Source organism: Lonchura striata, chromosome 3 (genome assembly GCF_046129695.1).
Source record: "Lonchura striata isolate bLonStr1 chromosome 3, bLonStr1.mat, whole genome shotgun sequence".
In the NCBI taxonomy this organism is placed as follows: Eukaryota; Metazoa; Chordata; class Aves; order Passeriformes; family Estrildidae; genus Lonchura; species Lonchura striata.
Genome location: NC_134605.1, coordinates 35,454,725 through 35,474,596, shown reverse-complemented (window position 1 = coordinate 35,474,596; position 19,872 = coordinate 35,454,725). Strand labels below are relative to the sequence as shown.

Genomic DNA, 19,872 nt, shown 5'->3' with positions numbered 1-19,872 from the left:
TTTAAAGTAACTCTAGTACAGAATTCCTGTTTCTTTATTTTAAACATTGGAGTATGATAAATAGCATTTTTCATGTCCTAAACGAAGAAGTTAATTTGACCCTTTTTTTAAGACTTTTTAAAGTCTTAAATGGATATGGAAATGGAAGTATGATTAGCAAATAAAGCAAATGTACATTATGATCCAAATTAAACAAAATTACAGGCCATATAATGAAAAGATGACTATCAAAATGAGTTTTTTATTTAAAATTTTCTCTTTTCTTATAGATATCTTAGAAATGCACAGGTTCTCATTACACATTAAAATTAATATATATTAGGGTTTCAGTCCTAATTTTATAGAGCAAACACAAAAAACATCTCTTTTTGCCCTATCAGTTCCCAAGGAGTTTCTCAATTCTGAATAAATTAGGTCTTAATCTATGAAAGAAAATTCACCTTTGCACCTGCCTGGCAGCTTCTGAAGGCTAGTTTGCACTTTCAACACACTCTCAATTCCAGATACTTCATTAGTGATTTTTACCAGATCAGACATACTATGGTCCTTTAACCTCAGCATAAAAATATGCCTTGCTGGTATATTAGTTGAGATTAGTAATTTAAAAGTGTAATTTAAAACATTTTTAGTAATGAAATGTATAAACATTAATTGAAAGATCTGTGTTTCTTACCCTAGTTATAACCATGTTATCACTTGGACTTTAAACTTTGTTGTTCTACAGGTAGTGCCTGTATCATCAATAGAAATATTGAGTGTATCAAGATATTAACATATTTAAGCATTAAATATTTAACAATTCAACTAAATTACCAATTTTAATAATTCTTTGGTATACCAGTCAAACTGTTTAATTTTTCTGTTCTATATAGTGGCAGACTGGAAAGCTGCTGCCTATAGAAGATTTCCCAATCATTTTTCTTTATGATATTCTGGTAACTCATTTTTTGCCACCCATTACAACCTTGACTCCAGGCAAACAAATTCATTCTTCACTTTAACTTGTTCCTTAAGTACCCCTACATGTTTAAGCAATCTCAACATCTGAAGTTATTCACATCACAATTACTTTGAATTTAAAAATTATTGAGGAAGAGACTACCTCATGAACATAATATACCCATATCACCTATACAATCACTTTAATGGCAGGAAAAAGAGAAGGCCAAAACTTCATAAGGCATCTACACAGAAGAACTTCAGGCACCAGACAAACAGCAGTACTTAGTTTTTGCCTAACTCAAGGTGAACTTCTAAGATGCAAGATGATGTTGATAGTTTTAAGGAAGTATGCTGGGGCAGGAGTCACATGCTGGAACTGTGAATATCGGTATTTCTTCTAAAGCAAGTCACATAGCAGATTCTTAATGTGCATGTTTTGGTTCATTACATCAGGTCCTGCCAATGTACATTTCACTTTGAAAACAATATTAGCCAACTAAAAAACAATATTAACTTTGGTTGTTCACAGACATTTTACTAAAAAAAGCTGCAATTTCTTTATAATAGGGCTCTTGTAGTGGGTGGGGAAGAAAAGCACTTAAGAGGAAATGAGTTGAACAATCCCAAATTAAATACAAAGCATTTTGATATCAAAATTAGCACAAGAGGTCAAGGTCATGAGTAGAAGATAATTGGAATCATGATGTAAGACTTCCTTTTTGTTTGAAACACAGAGCCAAGCAGCATACCAGGCAATTTAGAGCATTCCAATGCAACTGCCCTTTGGAATGTTTTGCTGTAGCCAAATACCACCACCTAGAGAAGTGTGGCAAAACACATGTGGTCTTAAATAGCACAGCAGCATTACTGACTTCCAAAATTATGAGCTTACTGTTACTTCTGTACAAATATTGAACCCAAAGTTACTGAGTGCCAGTGCTTAGGATATGGGTTGCAATGTTAAAATCTGTTAATGTCTTTAAGTCTCCACATCCAGCATAAAATCTTCAGAAAAGGACTAGTTGCACCTTCTTTATGCCATTTACACTTATTTTTCATTTATGTTACTTAAATAAAATACAATTTTATAGTTATTGCATTATTCTTTCCAAGCAAATGTACCTTCTTGAAGGTTTTTGTTATCAAATAAAAAGCTACTCCACCTGTTGACTATGTTACTTTTATGATTTATCAAAAGATGTAAGCAGGATTTCCTCTAAAGTCTGTAGAACAAGCTAGATTTAAAAGTTTACTTGAAGAGGGTGGATTTAAAACCAGACCACTTGTTGTACTGCCACTGGTGAACAGCAGGTATAAAACAATTTGCACAGGGTGCAAAACCCACAGAGGAACTGTATATGATTCAAAATAGTATGCCTGTGGTAAGTTCCAAGCTTTTGTGGTTATACTGTTTTTATAGTTCCCAAATCAGTTTGATCTGGAGAAAGACACAACAGCAGTCAGTGCTGAAAAATAAATCCAAAGACCTCTTGCATCAGCTCTGCTTTCTGTGTTCCACTAAAGGGGGAAGTAAGGACAAGAATGGAGAAAGAAAAGAACAACTATTATTGTCAAATTCAAGCTGAATTACTATATAGGAGAAGCAGACAACCGCCTTGAGATAAGGCAGACTGGTTTGTAGTACCTGGCACATGTGCTGGACAGTGTGACTGACTACCAGCACAAGGCTATTTCAAAATATGATTCAGTAGCTCACCTTAAGGTACCTATCTCCAGATCTGTAATGATACTTATGACATAAAACTGTAAAGATTCATCTATTCAAATGTAGCAACAGCTGTATGTCTTTATCTATTCAATTTAGCAATAGACAGGAATAGGTCTCCTCCATGCCATCTGGTCTATGGAACTAATTATTTTAATTGTTTAATTTGTTGAAGTGGAGCTTATAATGTTTATGCATTCCAGAGCAAAGCTTAGGCAGAATGAAGCAAATGTTGTGTCCTGGTACTCATATTTCTCTTTGCAACTCCCTGTCATCACTTTATCTATAAAAGAAATGCAGTATTATTGTTCAATATGGCTTAAGGATTCTCCTATCACCACCTTTCAAAATGTGACAACATTGAGTGAAGAGAGTCTAAAGGGAGAAAAGTCTTCAGAACTAAGGCTCAATGGGAAACATTTGGGAAAAAATGGAGGCTTCATATTTTTGGCTACTTTTAGAAAATGCATTGACACTGGAAGTGGAACAGCTCAGGTTTTGAACATAATTGTCAAGAATAGTTGAGAAAATATGAAGAAACTTTAGCACAGAAAGAATGGTTTCATTCTTTCCCCCACACCAGCTAATTACACTGTCCAAAATTGGCAAAACCAAGAGTGCAGCAAAATCTTCTAGGCAGAAATCATTACCTGGAAAATTAATCTACTCAATATTCTCTTTTTTCCTAGTGGTACAAAACCACTGTGGTTATTCCTGAATAACTCTTGGCAGACTGGATCTCTGATTCCCTCTCCTCCCCATCCCTTCCAACTCATTATCACATAGGAGAGGAAAAACAGGAGTCAAGCATCACTACATTATTGTGAAGCGTGTTAATGAATTTGGTGTATCCCAAGACTCAGTTGTGTCACATAACATCTTCTGTCAAATATCTCATCTGCTTAAGTAAAATGAAATACATCCTGGAAATGTGTGCCTTGAGACTGAAATCATAACCATCACCAAGAGGTCACTCTCTTCCGAGATTGCTTTCTGAGGTAATAAGGTTTATTTCTAGTGTTCTGGAGACCTTGTGATCTTATATAGAATTCAGTAATGAATGGTTTTATAAGACACCTGGCTTTTCTCATCTTCTAAAACACTTTTTTGAACATGTGTTCTAATAATAAATGCAATTCATAATAGTTAAGAACTATTGGGATATCAGTGCAGAATTTCAACAGGATAAAAGAGGGCTGTGATCCACTTATTACCTCCTGAAGGAAGTGATTTATATCTCCCTCAGTTCTCCAGTACATCTCAGGTCCCAGTAACTTTGCACTAAAACTTTCAACTTCATGTGAAACAAATTTATTAATTTTTCTCCTCCTTCCTCCCCTCCCCCTTTCTACCCACAACTAAAAGCAACTATTAAAATCTTATTTAATGTATTTCTAGAGCAAGAGGAGGTTAAAGACCATAAACAGGAACTCCTAGTAGAGGGATCTAATAGTTTTGCTGAACAGACAGGTACTGTCATTCCCTTGGTTATGCTACATGTCTCTCTCTATTACTCCAACTGTGGTTTGAGAGGCCTGATCAGAAAGATATATGACTTGAGAAGTGAAAAAACAGGGAAAAATCTGTTTGTCTAAAACTTCTCTAGATGAACCTTTTGGGAGGAATACTGCTCCCCTCTCCTTTCTGAACTCTTCCCTTAAGTGTTGAATTTGTCCAATGTAGAATCACCACAAAATAAAGAAAAGCAGAGCAAGCAATTTGGCAAGTGACTGCTTTAATTTTGAAAATAAAAAGGATATATCTCTATGATAAATGACATAACTTTCCTGCATAACCATTTAAAGCCCATCAATGTGAAATTAACAAAACAGCAAAGTTGTGTTCAAGCTTATAAAGCTCAGACACTCATTCTGTTACATCTCTGTCAGACTTCTGTTAGATCTTTATCAGCCTTTCCTTTTTACAGAGGCACATAATTTTTTTTTTTCAGATTTGAAAGAACTGAACACTAACTAGCATGTTTCTTTAGTAAGAATAATTTAAATAAAAAAACCCTCCCTTTTCTATACACACAGAAGAACATTAGCTGCTGGCAAAAATGACACTCTGAAGTATTATTTAAGTGCAAATTAAAGGGCAGTTGACAGATTCCCAACCACATACATCTGTGTATGACTAAGGATATAAAACAAGATCTCATGTGACCTTTCAATCTTAGGAATAATGATTAGCCTATAATATTGCTAGTCTGCTCCCAGCTCTCCTGAAGTCTTATTAAAACACCCTTTTCAAGACACATTCCTCTGCCCCAACAGGCAAATTCCTTTACTGCCAAGAAAAGCAAGCAGAAGGGAACCATATGAAATACTGCATATGTTGTACGACGTACTAGGAAAGCCAAACCATCAGCTTGCAGGCATGCTTTCACCAGGTGTAACAAGCAGCAGAAAACACAGTCAGAAAAGGGGCCCATAACAAGCTGATAAAAGCTACAAATGTAGGGGTAGCCAGCATAGCCACTCAGGTTAGGGTAGGATACCCCTGGGATATCCCAGGTAGGGTAAACCTGAGCAGGCTGCTGGAGTGCCAGGCACATGGCAACTTCTCTTCTTTCACTGCTGGCATAATACAGCTGGAGTGCCAGGCACATGGCAACTTCTCTTCTTTCACTGCTGGCATAATACAGCAGTAAATAAATTACAGTCTTGTTTCTATCCCACCATTTTAATTCATTTTGCTTCATTCTTAAAAATACTTTCAAATCCACTGAAATGGACAAGTAAACCAAATTTCATGTATCAAGAAGCTACAGTGGGATTATAGTCTATGTGTTTTGAACTGGTTTGGTTGTGGGTGGGTTTTTTCTTTTGGTTTTCTTTTTTCAGATCATCCCTCACTTTTCTCATTTTTTCATAGCTCCTACACCACTAAATTATCCTTTTTTTTTTCTCTCCCATCCTGTTACTTGAGCTCTGACTGCACTTTCAGCAGTAATTTGTGGCTTAAAAGCTTAGTTCAACCTAATTTCCACTATTAACAGTTTCTGAATTTCTTTCTTACAATAAAAGATAGGTGAAGATCCCCAAACTGATAGAGCAAATAGTTTCTGGTTTTATCAAAAACATACGCCCATTTGCTCCTGTTTTCTCCCTCCCACTTTTCTTTCCGCTCTAGTACTACTCACCCTCCTGGACCTTCACCCAAATGGAAGAAAAACAATCACACAACCTTAAAAATATCATACTGCATCCAGAGACATATTTTAGTTGTCATTACCTCTATCCACATTTCTCTGTATGTTATACTGGTCATGACTAAATATTCTAGTGGAATGTAAAATAACTGGTTTTGCTTTCATATGCTGTTTTCTTTTCTTAGAAAAATGATTGAAAAAATTACTGGCTTTAGAAATCTTTAACCTTAGTTTTGCAGATCCATACCCCATTTAAGCAAAAACTGAACAGAGACAACCCACAGCATCCAGAAAATTCATCTCTGCCTCGCTTGCAGTTAGCTACTAGCTGAAGTACATTCCAGAGTACCCAGACTGATCACTTCAAAAATCATTCCAAAGACTGCATTATTAGTAGTTCAGATTTTTAAAATAATTAGAAAAAGGTTTTGAAAATGATAATTCCAATACCTCTTGAAAAAAAGAAAAAAAATACTTAAACAAATTTATGAAAACTGTTTGGCATGAAGTAGGGATATAGTTAATATTTGAAGTCTGGCAGCAAATTTTAACCAATACGCTCTTATTTCAAAAAGAGCTGCAAATATTTTCAAGTAATTAAAATAATGTAAGCAGACACAGCCAGTCCTACAAAAAAAGGTAGTTGAAAAATGCTTTCTTTGACAAATTAACAATGTAGACAGGTTTGCTTTAGGGCTGAAAAGCAGCATATGCCTACTTAGCAATATGCATTTAAAAAGATGTTTAACAGCTGCAGACCGAGCACAGGGGCAGATGAGGGTGGAAATGAGGAACGGAAGCAAAATTAGAGTAGAGTAAGACAGGCAAATGCCAGCATCACTAAGTTAGAGCCTATAATGTTTCATGCATTTTTCAGACAACCCTATAGGAATGTAGGCTTACCATGTCTTATTCAAGCTGTTTTACAAGATTTTTTATAATTCCTTTAAAAGATTGATATTGCAAAGAATCACATTTGCACCTTCTCCCTTAATTTAGAATAACTAATCTTTCTACAGCATTTTGAACTAGTAAATAATGAAACTGTAAAACAAGAACCCATTAAATCCATTTGTATGAAAATTCTGTGGGTTTGAAATCCATTTTCTACTGATATATAGCTGCAGAATTCACTTGTTCTTTTACATCTTAATGAAAATTATACATCAGCATCTTCATGAAGATGATATATCAAAAATTACTTGTGCTGTGTATGAAAATAACACCATTCATGTTATCTTTTCTGCTTCTTTCTTGGCACTGTTAGAAACACTGATATTAAAAAAATTCTGATCCAATGGAACTCAGGAATGAAAACCTTAACTGGAAAGTTATTCAAGTTATTTGATTAATTTAGTACATATACATCATTAATCAACTTGTAACTATTTTTGGAAACTAAGCTTGTTACCATCAGATCAACACAAATAGGCAATTATATCCAAATGACTAGAATGCTTAATGAAAGAAAACATAAACCCATTAAGATTAAAGGAAATATTTAAAACCACAGATTCTGTGTCTACTGTGGGGTCATCTCCCAAAATGTCACAGCCCATGCTAATCAAATCCTTTGCATTAATGCAGTTGCCACACAAGAAGTCAGATAAACGGACTTGCTAAGAGAACCCCTTCATGAAGACTTCTGTCATGAGACTGTCAAATTGTCTAATATAACAATTTCCAGTATTCAGGTTTAATCAAGCTAGACAAAAATGTTGGAGGCACTCCAACTGTTCTATGGCTTATGGCATCAAGGATCCTGAGATCACTTCCCAAGTGCTGTCAGATTCTACATCTCCCAGATATGGAATCCTGTCTTCCCTGACAGTCTCCTAATGAATGACCACAGGAAATTCCTCTACAGCAACTCCATGTCTTCATCAGCAAAAGAAAAATGCAGCACCACATCCAAAATGCCCTTCTTCAGAGACTCATGCATCATAATGATTTTAAATGAAACATCAGCTTTTCAGGATTTAAATACATAGCACCATAATGATAATTTTCTACATTCCTGGCTGGTTTAGCCAGGAGGAGTGTTGCCTGATGGACATAGACAAATGCCTGCTGTTCACATGTGACAACAAGACTTACCAGTATAAAGATGACAAAGAGCTAACAAAACTGTAATATGAAGGTAAAAAAGAATCTAAAAAAATATTGATAAGGCCTATGGACCTTTCTTTTTAAAAATATATTTTAAAAAATTCTATTAGAAGACACATTTCAGGATTTTAACATTTTTTTTTTGTATTTGAAAAAACAATCTCTTTGTTTGGACTGAGATTATTTAAATAGTCACTGCCTCAAACTTGCAATAAAAACACTAATCACCAACTATCACATGAAAATGGTAAATTGAAATTGCCGGTTTATGAATGAATGTGTTTTCTTGTTCTCAAAATACCACTGACTATTTAAAAGTTTAGCTGTTTTATAGAGCTGATTTACTTGAGAAAAAAAATATTGAAAAATCTGATAGCAGTAGCAGCTTGATGTTCAGGAACATCTGCATGCACTCCTCAGATCCTAAGTCAGAAACTACAGGTACAAAAATAGATTTTAATTTCAATCTTCCGAAACTCATCATGTTGTTGTAAGTGATGATTCATTACTTGTACATATAAGCTTATCTCAAGACTAGCAGACACAGAAGCATTTGTGGCTCATGAATCTAATTTAGATATAATTAGAAAATTATCTCATACAGTTTGCAGGCAGGAACTTCAAAACCTCCTAACTCCTGTCTGCTTGAATTTGATTTTATATATATATATATATATATATATATATAAAATCTCTCTCTCTATATATATATACACACACATATATATAATCTATATATATACACATACATATATTACAATAAGGCAGCTCAGAAGTCTTACCTGAGTCTGCTTCATTGCCCGTTCCATTCTGCGAGTGCTTCCTTTCTCCAGTTTGGTCCGAAGGAGTAAGGCTGATGTCTGAATGGCCCAGAACTTTGGCTGGGAGAGCAAGCACTGCGGAGAAAAAGAACATGTTGTCATTACTTCACTTTTAAAGACATTGAAGACAGTAAGATTTTTAACAGTGGTTTCAAGCATGAACGCTGTTTCCTATTCTGAAAGTCAAATATGTGGCTGGAGGACTTATTTGATGAACTGAAGGCTGTACAAATTACCTTAATCTATTTTCAACATAAAAAGTGGCCTTCAAAACCACTTCCTCCTTCTCAGCTGTGTAATGTTGTGTTTACACGTACCCATATGGTGCATAGGCCAAACTGCACAAATTAAAATGGCTACTTGGAATCAAAGGAAAATTAAGAATTTGATCCTGGGCTGACTGGCTCAGCCTTCTCCACACCTGCATACTACGTAGCTGTAGACAGCTGCAGGGATCCTACTTCCCAAGGCCAAACAAATCCAGCTCTCTCTTGGCCTCTTCTCATATGCAAAGTGCCCTGATGTCCATATTAACAGCACTTCTACATGAAAAAACATTGAATTTGCTATGAATCTGAAGAACATTAATTAATCTAGAACTTGCCATGACTTGAGAATGACAGGAAAAATTTTTGACTTTAGTAAATGTACATGGACTGTGGAATGATCTATGTAAGCAGCTTTCCTAAAATAATTTTAAGTTATCACTTGGAACACACTGCACTGATGCCAGGAACTTAGTGCCAGTCTCCAACCACTGATTTTCAAGAAAGTCCAATAGAAGACACACAGCCAATACAATTTTGGTATCTCTTAATAATTTAGAGACTGCCTGGACTCTTTCCAGTATGGTTATAGACAGAATATATCATTTCTGAAAAGTGAGACAGGAGGAAAGCTCCCTTGCTAATTTTATTGACACTGCAAATACAATCCATCTTCTCTGAGAAAATGTATTTGTCTATAGATATTTGTAAACTGAAGAAAAATCCCCAGTGGTTTTATTCTTTCCTCTCAAAGACTCCCAAAGCATTAAAAAGCATAATTTGCTCATGGTTTGTGTTTAATGCCTGACAAATTTCTGTCACGTAGTAACCTGGTTTTTTTTTTTCCCTAGTGATTTCAAAGGAAAAGAAGCAGAAAGAAACAATCTAGAAAAATACCCTCCAAACAAAACTACAATAGAGAGGCAACAATGAAAGCAAAAATGAAGGCAGTGTGAAGGCTTGCACAACCAAACACTCAACTAATCCTACCCTTTGTGAGCAAGAATCTCTATTCCGACTCTTTCATGACTTTGACTCAGTCTTAGATTAAGAGGCACCCAAAAGCTTCTATACTATCCTCTGTGTTCTGAAAATCTGGAACTAATTAAGGGAACAGTAGACTGTCAAGTGCCCTTTTACAAACTATAATCACTAAATCTGTTAACTGATGTATGTCCTAGTTCTGGAAGCTTTGTCTCCCCTGTTTCAAACTTCAGCCAAATACCTATTTTAATTTCATCTTAAGACAAACAAAAGCAAGGTATTCCTAGCACAGGACATTGGTGTCTGAGTTTATTTTTTAGCAGCCGCATCAGGTAGCTGCTAAATCAAACACCTTAAGGAATTGCTTGGGCAAACATTGGAACAACATTACCATAAGAGCTTATTCTGTGGGAAAGGTCACCCTTTCCCCCATTTTCTCCACTACTAGTATTCTGTCTTACTATTTAATTTTTTACTTCAAAGAATTTTTTTCTGTGCTGCCTGGTGGTAGACATCAGTATTAACTTTGCAGAGAACAATGACAACTACAAGTCTTGGCTAATAACGCTTCTAAAGATTTCAGGTTTGATTGCTGCCCTTGTTTTCTCACTGGTTCACTTTATTTTTAGCAAGTGGCCCATGGAGGGCAAAGTACAAAGTTTCTTGCCACAGCACCCGGCTCTGCAGGAGAACCAGCAGCTCAGGAAAGCCTCTCCTCTGTCTCTGTGTCTCTCACACCATCACCTAAGCAGTGATTAAGCAAACATGCTGCATGAGCTGTGTAGAAAGTCAAATAGGAAGGGAGGAAATCTGAAGAGAAAAAGGGTGGAAGACAAGCAGAGATAATTACATTTCACTCCTCTGCAAGAGCAATAACAAGTCATACTTTGAATAATAATCCTGCTTTTTAAAAGTATTCATGAAATAAAATGAAAGGTATACCTGCTGTAAAATTATAGAAAAAAAAATTAATTTTTCCAACTATTTTATTGATACAAAAAAAAATTGCAACTGCACAAGACAATGAGAAGCAGACCTAGTTTGCATTTAAGAAGTATTTGTAATTTTATACTGATACAGAGCTCACAATCCTGTGCCAGAATTCAAATACTCGCCTTTTCATTGCCTCATTATAATGTTTAAAGCACCACAAAAAAACCAAAATAATACATGCAGAAAGGGCACAAATGTTTATACTTAAAGGCTGTAAAGAATATTTTAAAAACATCTAACCATAACTATTAAGCAAGCTTTAATCTTATACCCAAAATGTCCAAATATTCCAGGTGATAATTCCTTTCTTATAAGATCCAAAGCTTTATATTTTCACCTGAAGCTAAGTCTAGGCTCTGTTAATAGGACTATAGGTTAAAACAAAACACATGGAGGGGGGGGAAAACTTAATCAAGAACATGAAAGTTTTGTCAACATACTTTGAAGTTCATTATACTGCACCAAGGGCAGCTAAGAAAATTAACAAAATAATTCTGAAGCAAAACCACTATTGAGAATCTTCACAAGTCATTGTTGTCCTTACTTTAGGGAAAGAACAATAAAATAAAGGAAAGGAAAGACAGGAAGGTTAGACAGGCTGAGAAGAAATGAAAGGAAATAAGGTTATGCAACATTTTCTGCAGAGAACAGGATATTTTCACATGGGAAAAGTAATTTTCCAATACTTTCACACATTTTTTTCCTACAAACAATATCATCCTCTCCCATCATATCAGAATGTAAAAAAGGAGATGACAAATGAATTACACAAACCAGAATATTTAATAAATATAACTTCCTTACATAACATTCAAATGAAACAAAATGATGCTGCAAGTCTTAATAGCAAAGTAGTCCATTATTGTATAACACTTATAACTATGTAAAAACAAAAGGCAAGTTTTGTTCTTGGAACAAAATTTCTCCAGGCACCCTGTTCCAGAATGCTTAAGGAAGTTATTAATCCCTGGATGTGTTCAAGGGCAGGTTGGATGGGGCTTTGAGCAACCTGGTCTAGTGGAAGGCGTCCCTGCCCATGGCAGGGGAGTTGGAATAGGATGGCCTTTAAAATCCCTATCAACCCAAACCATCCCAAGTAATGGTTTAGTTGATTCTAAATAACACCTGAATTGTGAGATAGATGACATTAGTAATGACATCCAGATCAATCTCAGCCACAGATTTCTGTCAAATCCAAAAATCAGGTACCATTAATGAACAATTTCAGCCTCAGTATTCAGAATTTAACCTAGGTGTAAAGCACTCCCTGATCACTCATATAGTTATATGTCTGTCAGAGAAACAAAGAACTGCATCAGTCAGTCACGACTTACAGAAAGTAAAGATTGGTCAAAGCAACTCTTTTGCCTTCCTGCATCTGCTATTTTAAAAAGTCTGAGTTCCTATAGAAATTCTTCCTATCATCAAAGTCAGGAAGAGCTTACTTGGGCATATAAGACATGCTAGAAAATCTGGAACAGGTAAATATGATTGTTGTTAACTGCAGCCAAATTAATTTTAATGTTTTCTAATTTTTCCTTATGATAAATCTATGCAGTATGGCTATTGTTTTACTCCTGAAGCTTGTTCAGTGATAAACTATCAGTAGCCTAGCAAAGCACTGTGATTGCTATGATGGAGCCATCATCTGAAAATGGACTTGTAAACTAAGCAATTTTAATTGCAACCAGTTGTGGAATTCCTAAGAATTTGCACATCAGTCCATCAGTGAGCCAAAATTATTCTGCTTATTGACCAAATTGCCAGGATGTGGTGAAATTATTTAACTGAAGTCAGAGGCATGAGACTCCCTGAGGATAGCTCTGTTCCTCTGTCATGCCTCCAGAAACATGACCCTTAGTTCAGATTCAGCTCAGGTTATTTGCTAGCTTATTTTAAGTTACAAACAAGCAAGCACAAAACACTGGGGTGGATTTAGAGAAAAAAATGAAAAATATTCCTTTTTAGTTCCTTATATTATCCATTTCAGTTAACACACTTCAGGAGCTTTGTTGTTTACTTTTCCAAAAATCCACACACTAAGACTTTCAAATTACTCATGTGGATTACTTCATCCATAGTCCAATAGTCTTTTCAATAGTCTTACCAATAGACTTGTTTCATATAACTATGTATATTTTTATTTGATGATTTTCAGTAATTCATTCAGATAATTAACATGAAACCCTTATTTCTTCAACACATCCCAAGGCAAAATGGTAATCTTTTAACTTGTTCTGTGCTTTTCTGTAAAATGTGATATTACCAGGGCTTCTTTTCCACATTGTTTATCCTGCACAATAATCAGGTGAGTACATAAAAAACCCACAAGTATGACAGAGGCATGAACAGAGAAAATGTTAATTTGCCTTGTATACATAGTTGCTAATCTCTGCTGAATGACTTTATTACTGAAAGCTAACTTAGAAGTGTAATTTGTTTTTATGTACAAAGTAAAGATTTGGCAAAAACTTCTATGGAATTCATAACTAAGAAAAAGAGGAAAAAATCAGTATAATATTATAATAATATTATAATAATATTATTATAATATTATTATAATGTTATTATAATATTATTATGTTATTATACTATAATATTAATAATGTAATATTAATATTAATATTATATGTTATTATAATAACATGCTATTCCCATCCAAATAATCTGACACTTAAGTTTCTGTATAACTAATACAAGGTTTTCTTCTAAAAAATCATGTTCAAATCACATTTAATTTGAATTTATTTGGAAATTTCTCCTAGCACTAAAGTGGTGACCAAAAAAGCAAAATGAAATAAAATTTAAAATAATCAACTTAAGAGAAAAACCTGAAAGATGCCCCATTATTGTGGAAAAACTGCCTTTCATTAAATCTATGTTTTTTCAACAAAATAGTGTTTTATAAAAGATACTCCATGCATTTCTGGAAAAAAAGTATGTACAGAAAACTTTGCCCTAAGTAGCTAAATGAACTTTATGGAACTATTTTTAGTTGCCTAGGAAAGATTAAGGCAATCCAAGGTACAGAGGGATGCAAAAATAACAGAGGCTTTGAGAAAAGTCATTAAAATACTAACTCCTTTACTAACCAAGCTCAAATACAGATAATCTGCAGCAGTACTGGCAGCATCTGGTTGAAATGGGATTTGTAACTTTAAACAATAATTCTGTTAGAACCCTGTAAGTTAAAGTACATTTGTGACTAAGAGGTTTCCAGTACCAGAGCACTTTTTATGTTTTAGTGAAAAGCACAAGTATCAAGAGGGCAAGAAAATACTAAATTTCTAGTTACAATTAAGCAGCAGAACCATGGCTTGGCAACAGGACAAGTTAGTCAGTATGACCACTTTTAGCTTTTCTGCTTAGCGTAGGAACATGTAAAAATTTCCTGTTGGCTCAAGCAGATCAAGTATGATCAAATCAAGTATACATACCTATTCTGCTGTACATGCCCATCCCAAAGATTTTAAAATAAACAGGAATCAAAAGAAGATTTTATTATATGGCATCACTAACAAATGTATGATGCTGAGGTTTCACAGAACTCAAATTCCTCCTAGTAGTGTTTTTATTCTTATCACACACTCAACAGTTTACTAATCCTTCAGTGACCACAAATTAAGAGGAAACTATAATAACTACACACCTACACAAACCCTCAAATCACTAAACAACTAAAATTCATTATTGTTTTCTAAGTAGGCATATTAAAAGGGACAAGGAATAGTATTTGATCTTTAAGCTGATTTAATGTGAGTGACAAAGAATAAAAATTGCTTAGCAACCAGCTGAGTTATTTTATCTCCTTGTATCTATATTTAAAGTTTCTATTTTACAATTATCACAGTACATATGCTCCTTCTACACAGAAATGAAATTTCCAATAAATCTAAAAATGCTTTCAGAATTGCAGAACACTGAATAATAATTACAATAAAAAGTTTTTTCTTTGATACACCATTATCCTTAGTTCAATGCTATCCCCAAGACTTTTCCTCTTTTTATTTTCATTGTTGTTATACAGAAATCCTGTCTGTTTTATGTGTAATGATATATAATTACTGCATGTAAATCTCTAAATGTATTTTTATGTAACTGCACTGAAATGGAACCATAAACTAAAATGTGTATCTGTAAACACCTATCTGATTCATCCCAGACAAAGACCTAATGCTATCATTTCAGAGAGGCTATTTTTTTCATACTAGCAGGGAGTTTCTCCATAAATCATAATTTTATTAAAATTGAATAATCTGAAGTTCAGACGGAAACAACTCCATTCTTCTATATTTAAATATATATATGAAATACTTTTCATTTCTTTGAGGATATCCCCTTAACACATGACAACTTCACTTTAGGTTAGAAATTCAAAGAAAACCTGACAGCCAATAGATTTCCTCTTGGACAGTAAATGGGAAGAGGCAGGAATAAAACACAACACATCAAGTTCAAGCTTAATGACTTTGCTGCTTCTACAGGAGAACTTCTACTCATGGAATCCACAGTACAGTCCCCAATTTATCTAAAACTTAAGTACATGATAGTTCTAAACAAAAAACAGTGGTTAACTTGGGAACAAAGAAATAGGATAACGAAGTAAATTATTTCAAACTATCCTCTATTTCCAGCTTTTGTCATCCATAACCATTGGCACTGCTTTAGACATGAGCAATCAGGCTGTATATCCTCCAGCCACATTTTATTAGCTATGAACACCTTCATATTTTCTAAGGTCCAACAAGAAAAAAAATTACATTAAGGTTTCACTTCAGATGATTCTTGTTTCAAATTGACAAATTCTAACTCTATTTGGCATAATTGTGTACTTAGCAAAACAAACAAGACATTGGACACAAACAAGGACAATAACAATAATACTTTTATACCTTGAGAATGCAAGGCTGCTATAAATGCTATGATAGTGAATATGTTTAGTGGCTAGCAGGAAGGAAGAGAAGAAAACATAAGTCTAATTTATGCAGAAAATTGTTCCTAGCATCGAGTAGCCAATGGACTTTACAGATTGGTTTTTGGTTGCTTTTTTCTATTAAAAAAATATCTAAACAGAAGAAATACTCACATCAATGTGTATTGTAGTCTACTACATCTTTCCTCCTCAAGGTCAAAAGCACTGCTCAGGTATCAAACAAAAATCAAAGGCCCTGTTGGTATGTTTAAAAATTATCAAAGCCTGTGCTGTATATGCCTTGAAATATCTCTTTAATTTCACACTTTCATTGAACATGGAAATCTGTCCTACACTTGCAGTCATTCTAACAGAGTTTTGGACCAGAACAAAACCAAAATATTATCAACTAATCCTGCAAATTAGAAGTGTATATACATCAACACATGAACAGCTATCTTCAAAATTTCTGCCTTTTTCTGTGAAATGGACTGTAATTTCAGGTGCAACCTAAAAGGCAACTTTTTCCATATGGCTTTGACAATTAGAACTTAAAAACCAACAATATGCAAAGTCTTTGGAGTAAAACAAAAAAATCAGGCAGGAACTCTTGGAAGTTAGTTCTATTATCTGCTCAAAGATATTGTTACCAACCTTACTAGAACTAGCAAGACACATCATTATCTTTCTTCAGCCATCTCTTCTACCTTGCCTTAAAAGAAAGCAATTGTGGTTGGAAAAACTCAGTACAGCCTCTTCTAAGAAACTGATCAACATTATTCACCAATAACCTTTTTCTCTGTTAGTCAATACTCAGACTCAGCATAATAAGCTGACTATATAGCTGAAAGTCTCAACTGGGAAAAAGAATGACTTCCCGAAAGAAAATACACTCAGACTTTACAGCTTCTTTGTTCCATTTGTTTTCATTAGCAAAGGAAACATAAGCAATATTCAGGTAAAATGAGGCTGCCTTACCCCTTGTCTTTGTTCTTCTAAATAACATTAGTCAGGAGAACACTCAACCTCTCTTTCTATTCTCCATCACTATTTAATTTGAAACCTGAAAAATCTCAATTATTTTTGCCTCTTCAATGAATTTTATTTTTGAAGAACACAGAGCAAAAAGATTCATAGAAAAGGTCTAGATCTGCTGCTTTTACTAACAGATCTAAATATGTTGGTCTGCTATCTTTCCCTCCTTCTGATTCCATGTACATTTCCACACATGCAGTCAAAACAACTCGCTCTCCTTCTCCCCAGCCACACTCCTCAGAAGTGTAAAGGGAAATGGTTAAGCACTGTTAGAACAAGGTTCATAACCAAATATATGTATTGTAATAGCTGTTCCTTCCCCCTGCTGTAGTCTTTACATCTCTGACTACACATCAAGAATTTCCTCAGCTTTTAAGTTGGATGTTCCTATGTCTTCTCTTGGAAAACCTGTCTCATACCATAACCCTGGAACTCAGAAACACCTCAGTGTTGTGTGCATTAAAAAAAAAAAAAAAAAAAAAAAAAAAAAAAAAAAGTGTGTCCTTTGATATGAACAAGGGTGTACTGGAAACAGATCTCTAGTCAGAAATAAAAGAAACACAGGTATATGATGACTGTCTTTCCAGCTAGCTCTGAATGTAGTTCTGCAGATAAAACTCAAATGACAACCCTGTGTCCCCTACATGATACAATTCACAGGGAAAAAGGTCAGAGAAAACGAGCACTAGAGAAATCTTCCCTTTCAGAGGAAGTCTCATATGTTCCACAAAAACAGCTGTGTGCAAGGAATACAAGATTATGTTCACTGGAGAATTTTCAGTAGAAACAAAAGACTCAAAGAAAGTTTTGTATGGATTCAAATGTAACAGAAACACAAAAAAGCAAGCTCATATTAGGCTGTATGGAAGAAAAATAAAAGTAAGGAGACTTATAGTGAGTTATAAACATGATTCTTTGCTTCCATATAATGCAGTCCATGACTTAACTTGCATGCAGGTACAAAACTTGCAGAGAAAGCTATGGAAGAAACAAATACCACAATTCAAAGTAATTTTAGACACAATGAAATAATCAACTCAGATCACGTTCGGCTAGGAAAATGTTTCAATGCTTTTCCCCCTTTAGAATTTTCTGCTTTCTAATAACAGTACAAAGATATTATCAATAAATTAGTTATTCAGTTCTACTCATACAACCACACTGCAAATGTATCCTGGATGTCCAGAATTATATAAGTTTTCTTCCAGATTAACAGGCATTGGTGGGCTGATATTTAGATGGTTTTTAAGAGCTTGACTCTCTTATGATACTAAGTGGTATGCATTTTGTGTCCTCATTTAAGATGTAAAAGAAGTACTTTTTTTATGCTGTTGCCTAGTCTGGTTTTTGTGTTGTATTTCAGTTTGTGTTTTTCTTTCCATTTTAAGAGACTATATAAGTTCAGAAGCAAGCTTTCCTTGGAGGTTCTCATTTTTTTTTTTTTAGGAGAAGAAAGAAACTAGAGAAGAAAAGGAAATGTCATGAAAAGAGAAGATACTGTTAAAGGAATCAGCTTTCAATGACTAGTGAAGGGTAAACCACATAAGATATAGCTCCTATTTTCACTTAGAATGGAGTCTAGCCATATGACTGACACTTGTTCTGTTGTGCCAAACACATCACTTATTCTGTATTATACTGCAAACAACTTCAGCCAGATTTGACTGTAGTAGCATTGTTTTTTTCAGGTCTGTGGTTTGGACTTACTCCTGAAACAGAATGAGAACAAACTTCTATACCACATCACGGTACTGCATTTATTTCCTAAGGCCCAATCTCAACAGTAATAAATCACAGTTTTGGATACAAAAGACTAGACTTTAACTCTTTGGTACCAATAATAAGGATTTCCCTAGTTATTTAACAACAGCAAGTTTCTCGTTTTAACTGCTCAGCCTCTGTAATTTCACCATTTGTGCCAAGATTCTCAACACATCATGTGATCTTGAGGCTATATCCTGAAAACCAGAACATCTTTTTTTTTTTTTTTTTTTTTTTTCTGCACAGGTAGTAAAACAGTCAATCTGTTTTGACAATGGCTAGATAGAATGTTTTAAAATTAGGCAATTTCAGACCCATATGCAATGGTACATGCTATCTGTGGACTTGCAGTCTGTTTAGTCTCAAGACAAACAAAGCAAATGACTGAAAAAAAGGCTGAAATTTAGAAAAACTCTGTCAGTGGAAGATATTTACTAACTTGTTAGAATTGGGCATGTGGGAGAAGTAAATCCTACTCCCTTTGCGAACTACCACAGTAGGCTCTTTAATCCTCTGCCCTTCATGCTCTACACCCCTTCAGCCTTGCATCTACTCTGACAAAGAGCATTTTTGGAACAGATAGTGCTACAGGTTAACTCATCCTGTGCTGATAGAAATTTAACTCTTCAGGGAGGCAGTTATGACTGTTAATCTTTCCATTTGTTACTGCTGCCTGTGGCTGTAGCAAAACCCATCATTTCTCAATACTTTCTTTGGGTTGTAATTTTTTTTTTTTTTTTAAGTAGTACTTCTTACTCAGCAAAATCCAGGTAAAACTATGCACTAAGGTTCCCATTCCCTCTTTTCTGCTTTACTTGCTTGAACTTTTCAGGGCAAACTCACTACTTTCAAAACTAGATCACTGGAAAAATTCTTTAGCCTGACAGATCCTACATCCTTATGCAACTGACCCAGGGTGGTGGGATCAGTCTGTTCTGCCTGCCTACTCATATTTATGAGCTCACCACTGTTTTTTTTCCACAGACTGCCAGTGATACTTCCTGTTTATTTGGCCTATCAACAGCCTCTGGAAGAATGCTACTTTATATACTGCTATTATCTGATACTGCATAGATCTGTACTCTAAGAGCAACTTTTACCTTTAATTCTAAAATTATAATGTCAGTAGAAATATCCATTTACAATAATTATCCTTAAAATACCTTAAC

The 19,872-nt window shown here is 34.7% G+C and overlaps 1 protein-coding gene across 1 annotated transcript in view; it reads right to left on the bottom strand.

The window, feature by feature from the left end:
- Window positions 1-19,872, bottom strand: part of TTC27 (tetratricopeptide repeat domain 27) — a 128,765-nt gene that overhangs the window by 61,832 nt on the left and 47,061 nt on the right. Inside the window, exon 10 of the mRNA XM_021544091.2 lies at window positions 8,714-8,827. Within this exon, the coding sequence (XP_021399766.1) occupies window positions 8,714-8,827 (114 nt within the window). The remainder of the gene's footprint in view (window positions 1-8,713; window positions 8,828-19,872) is intronic.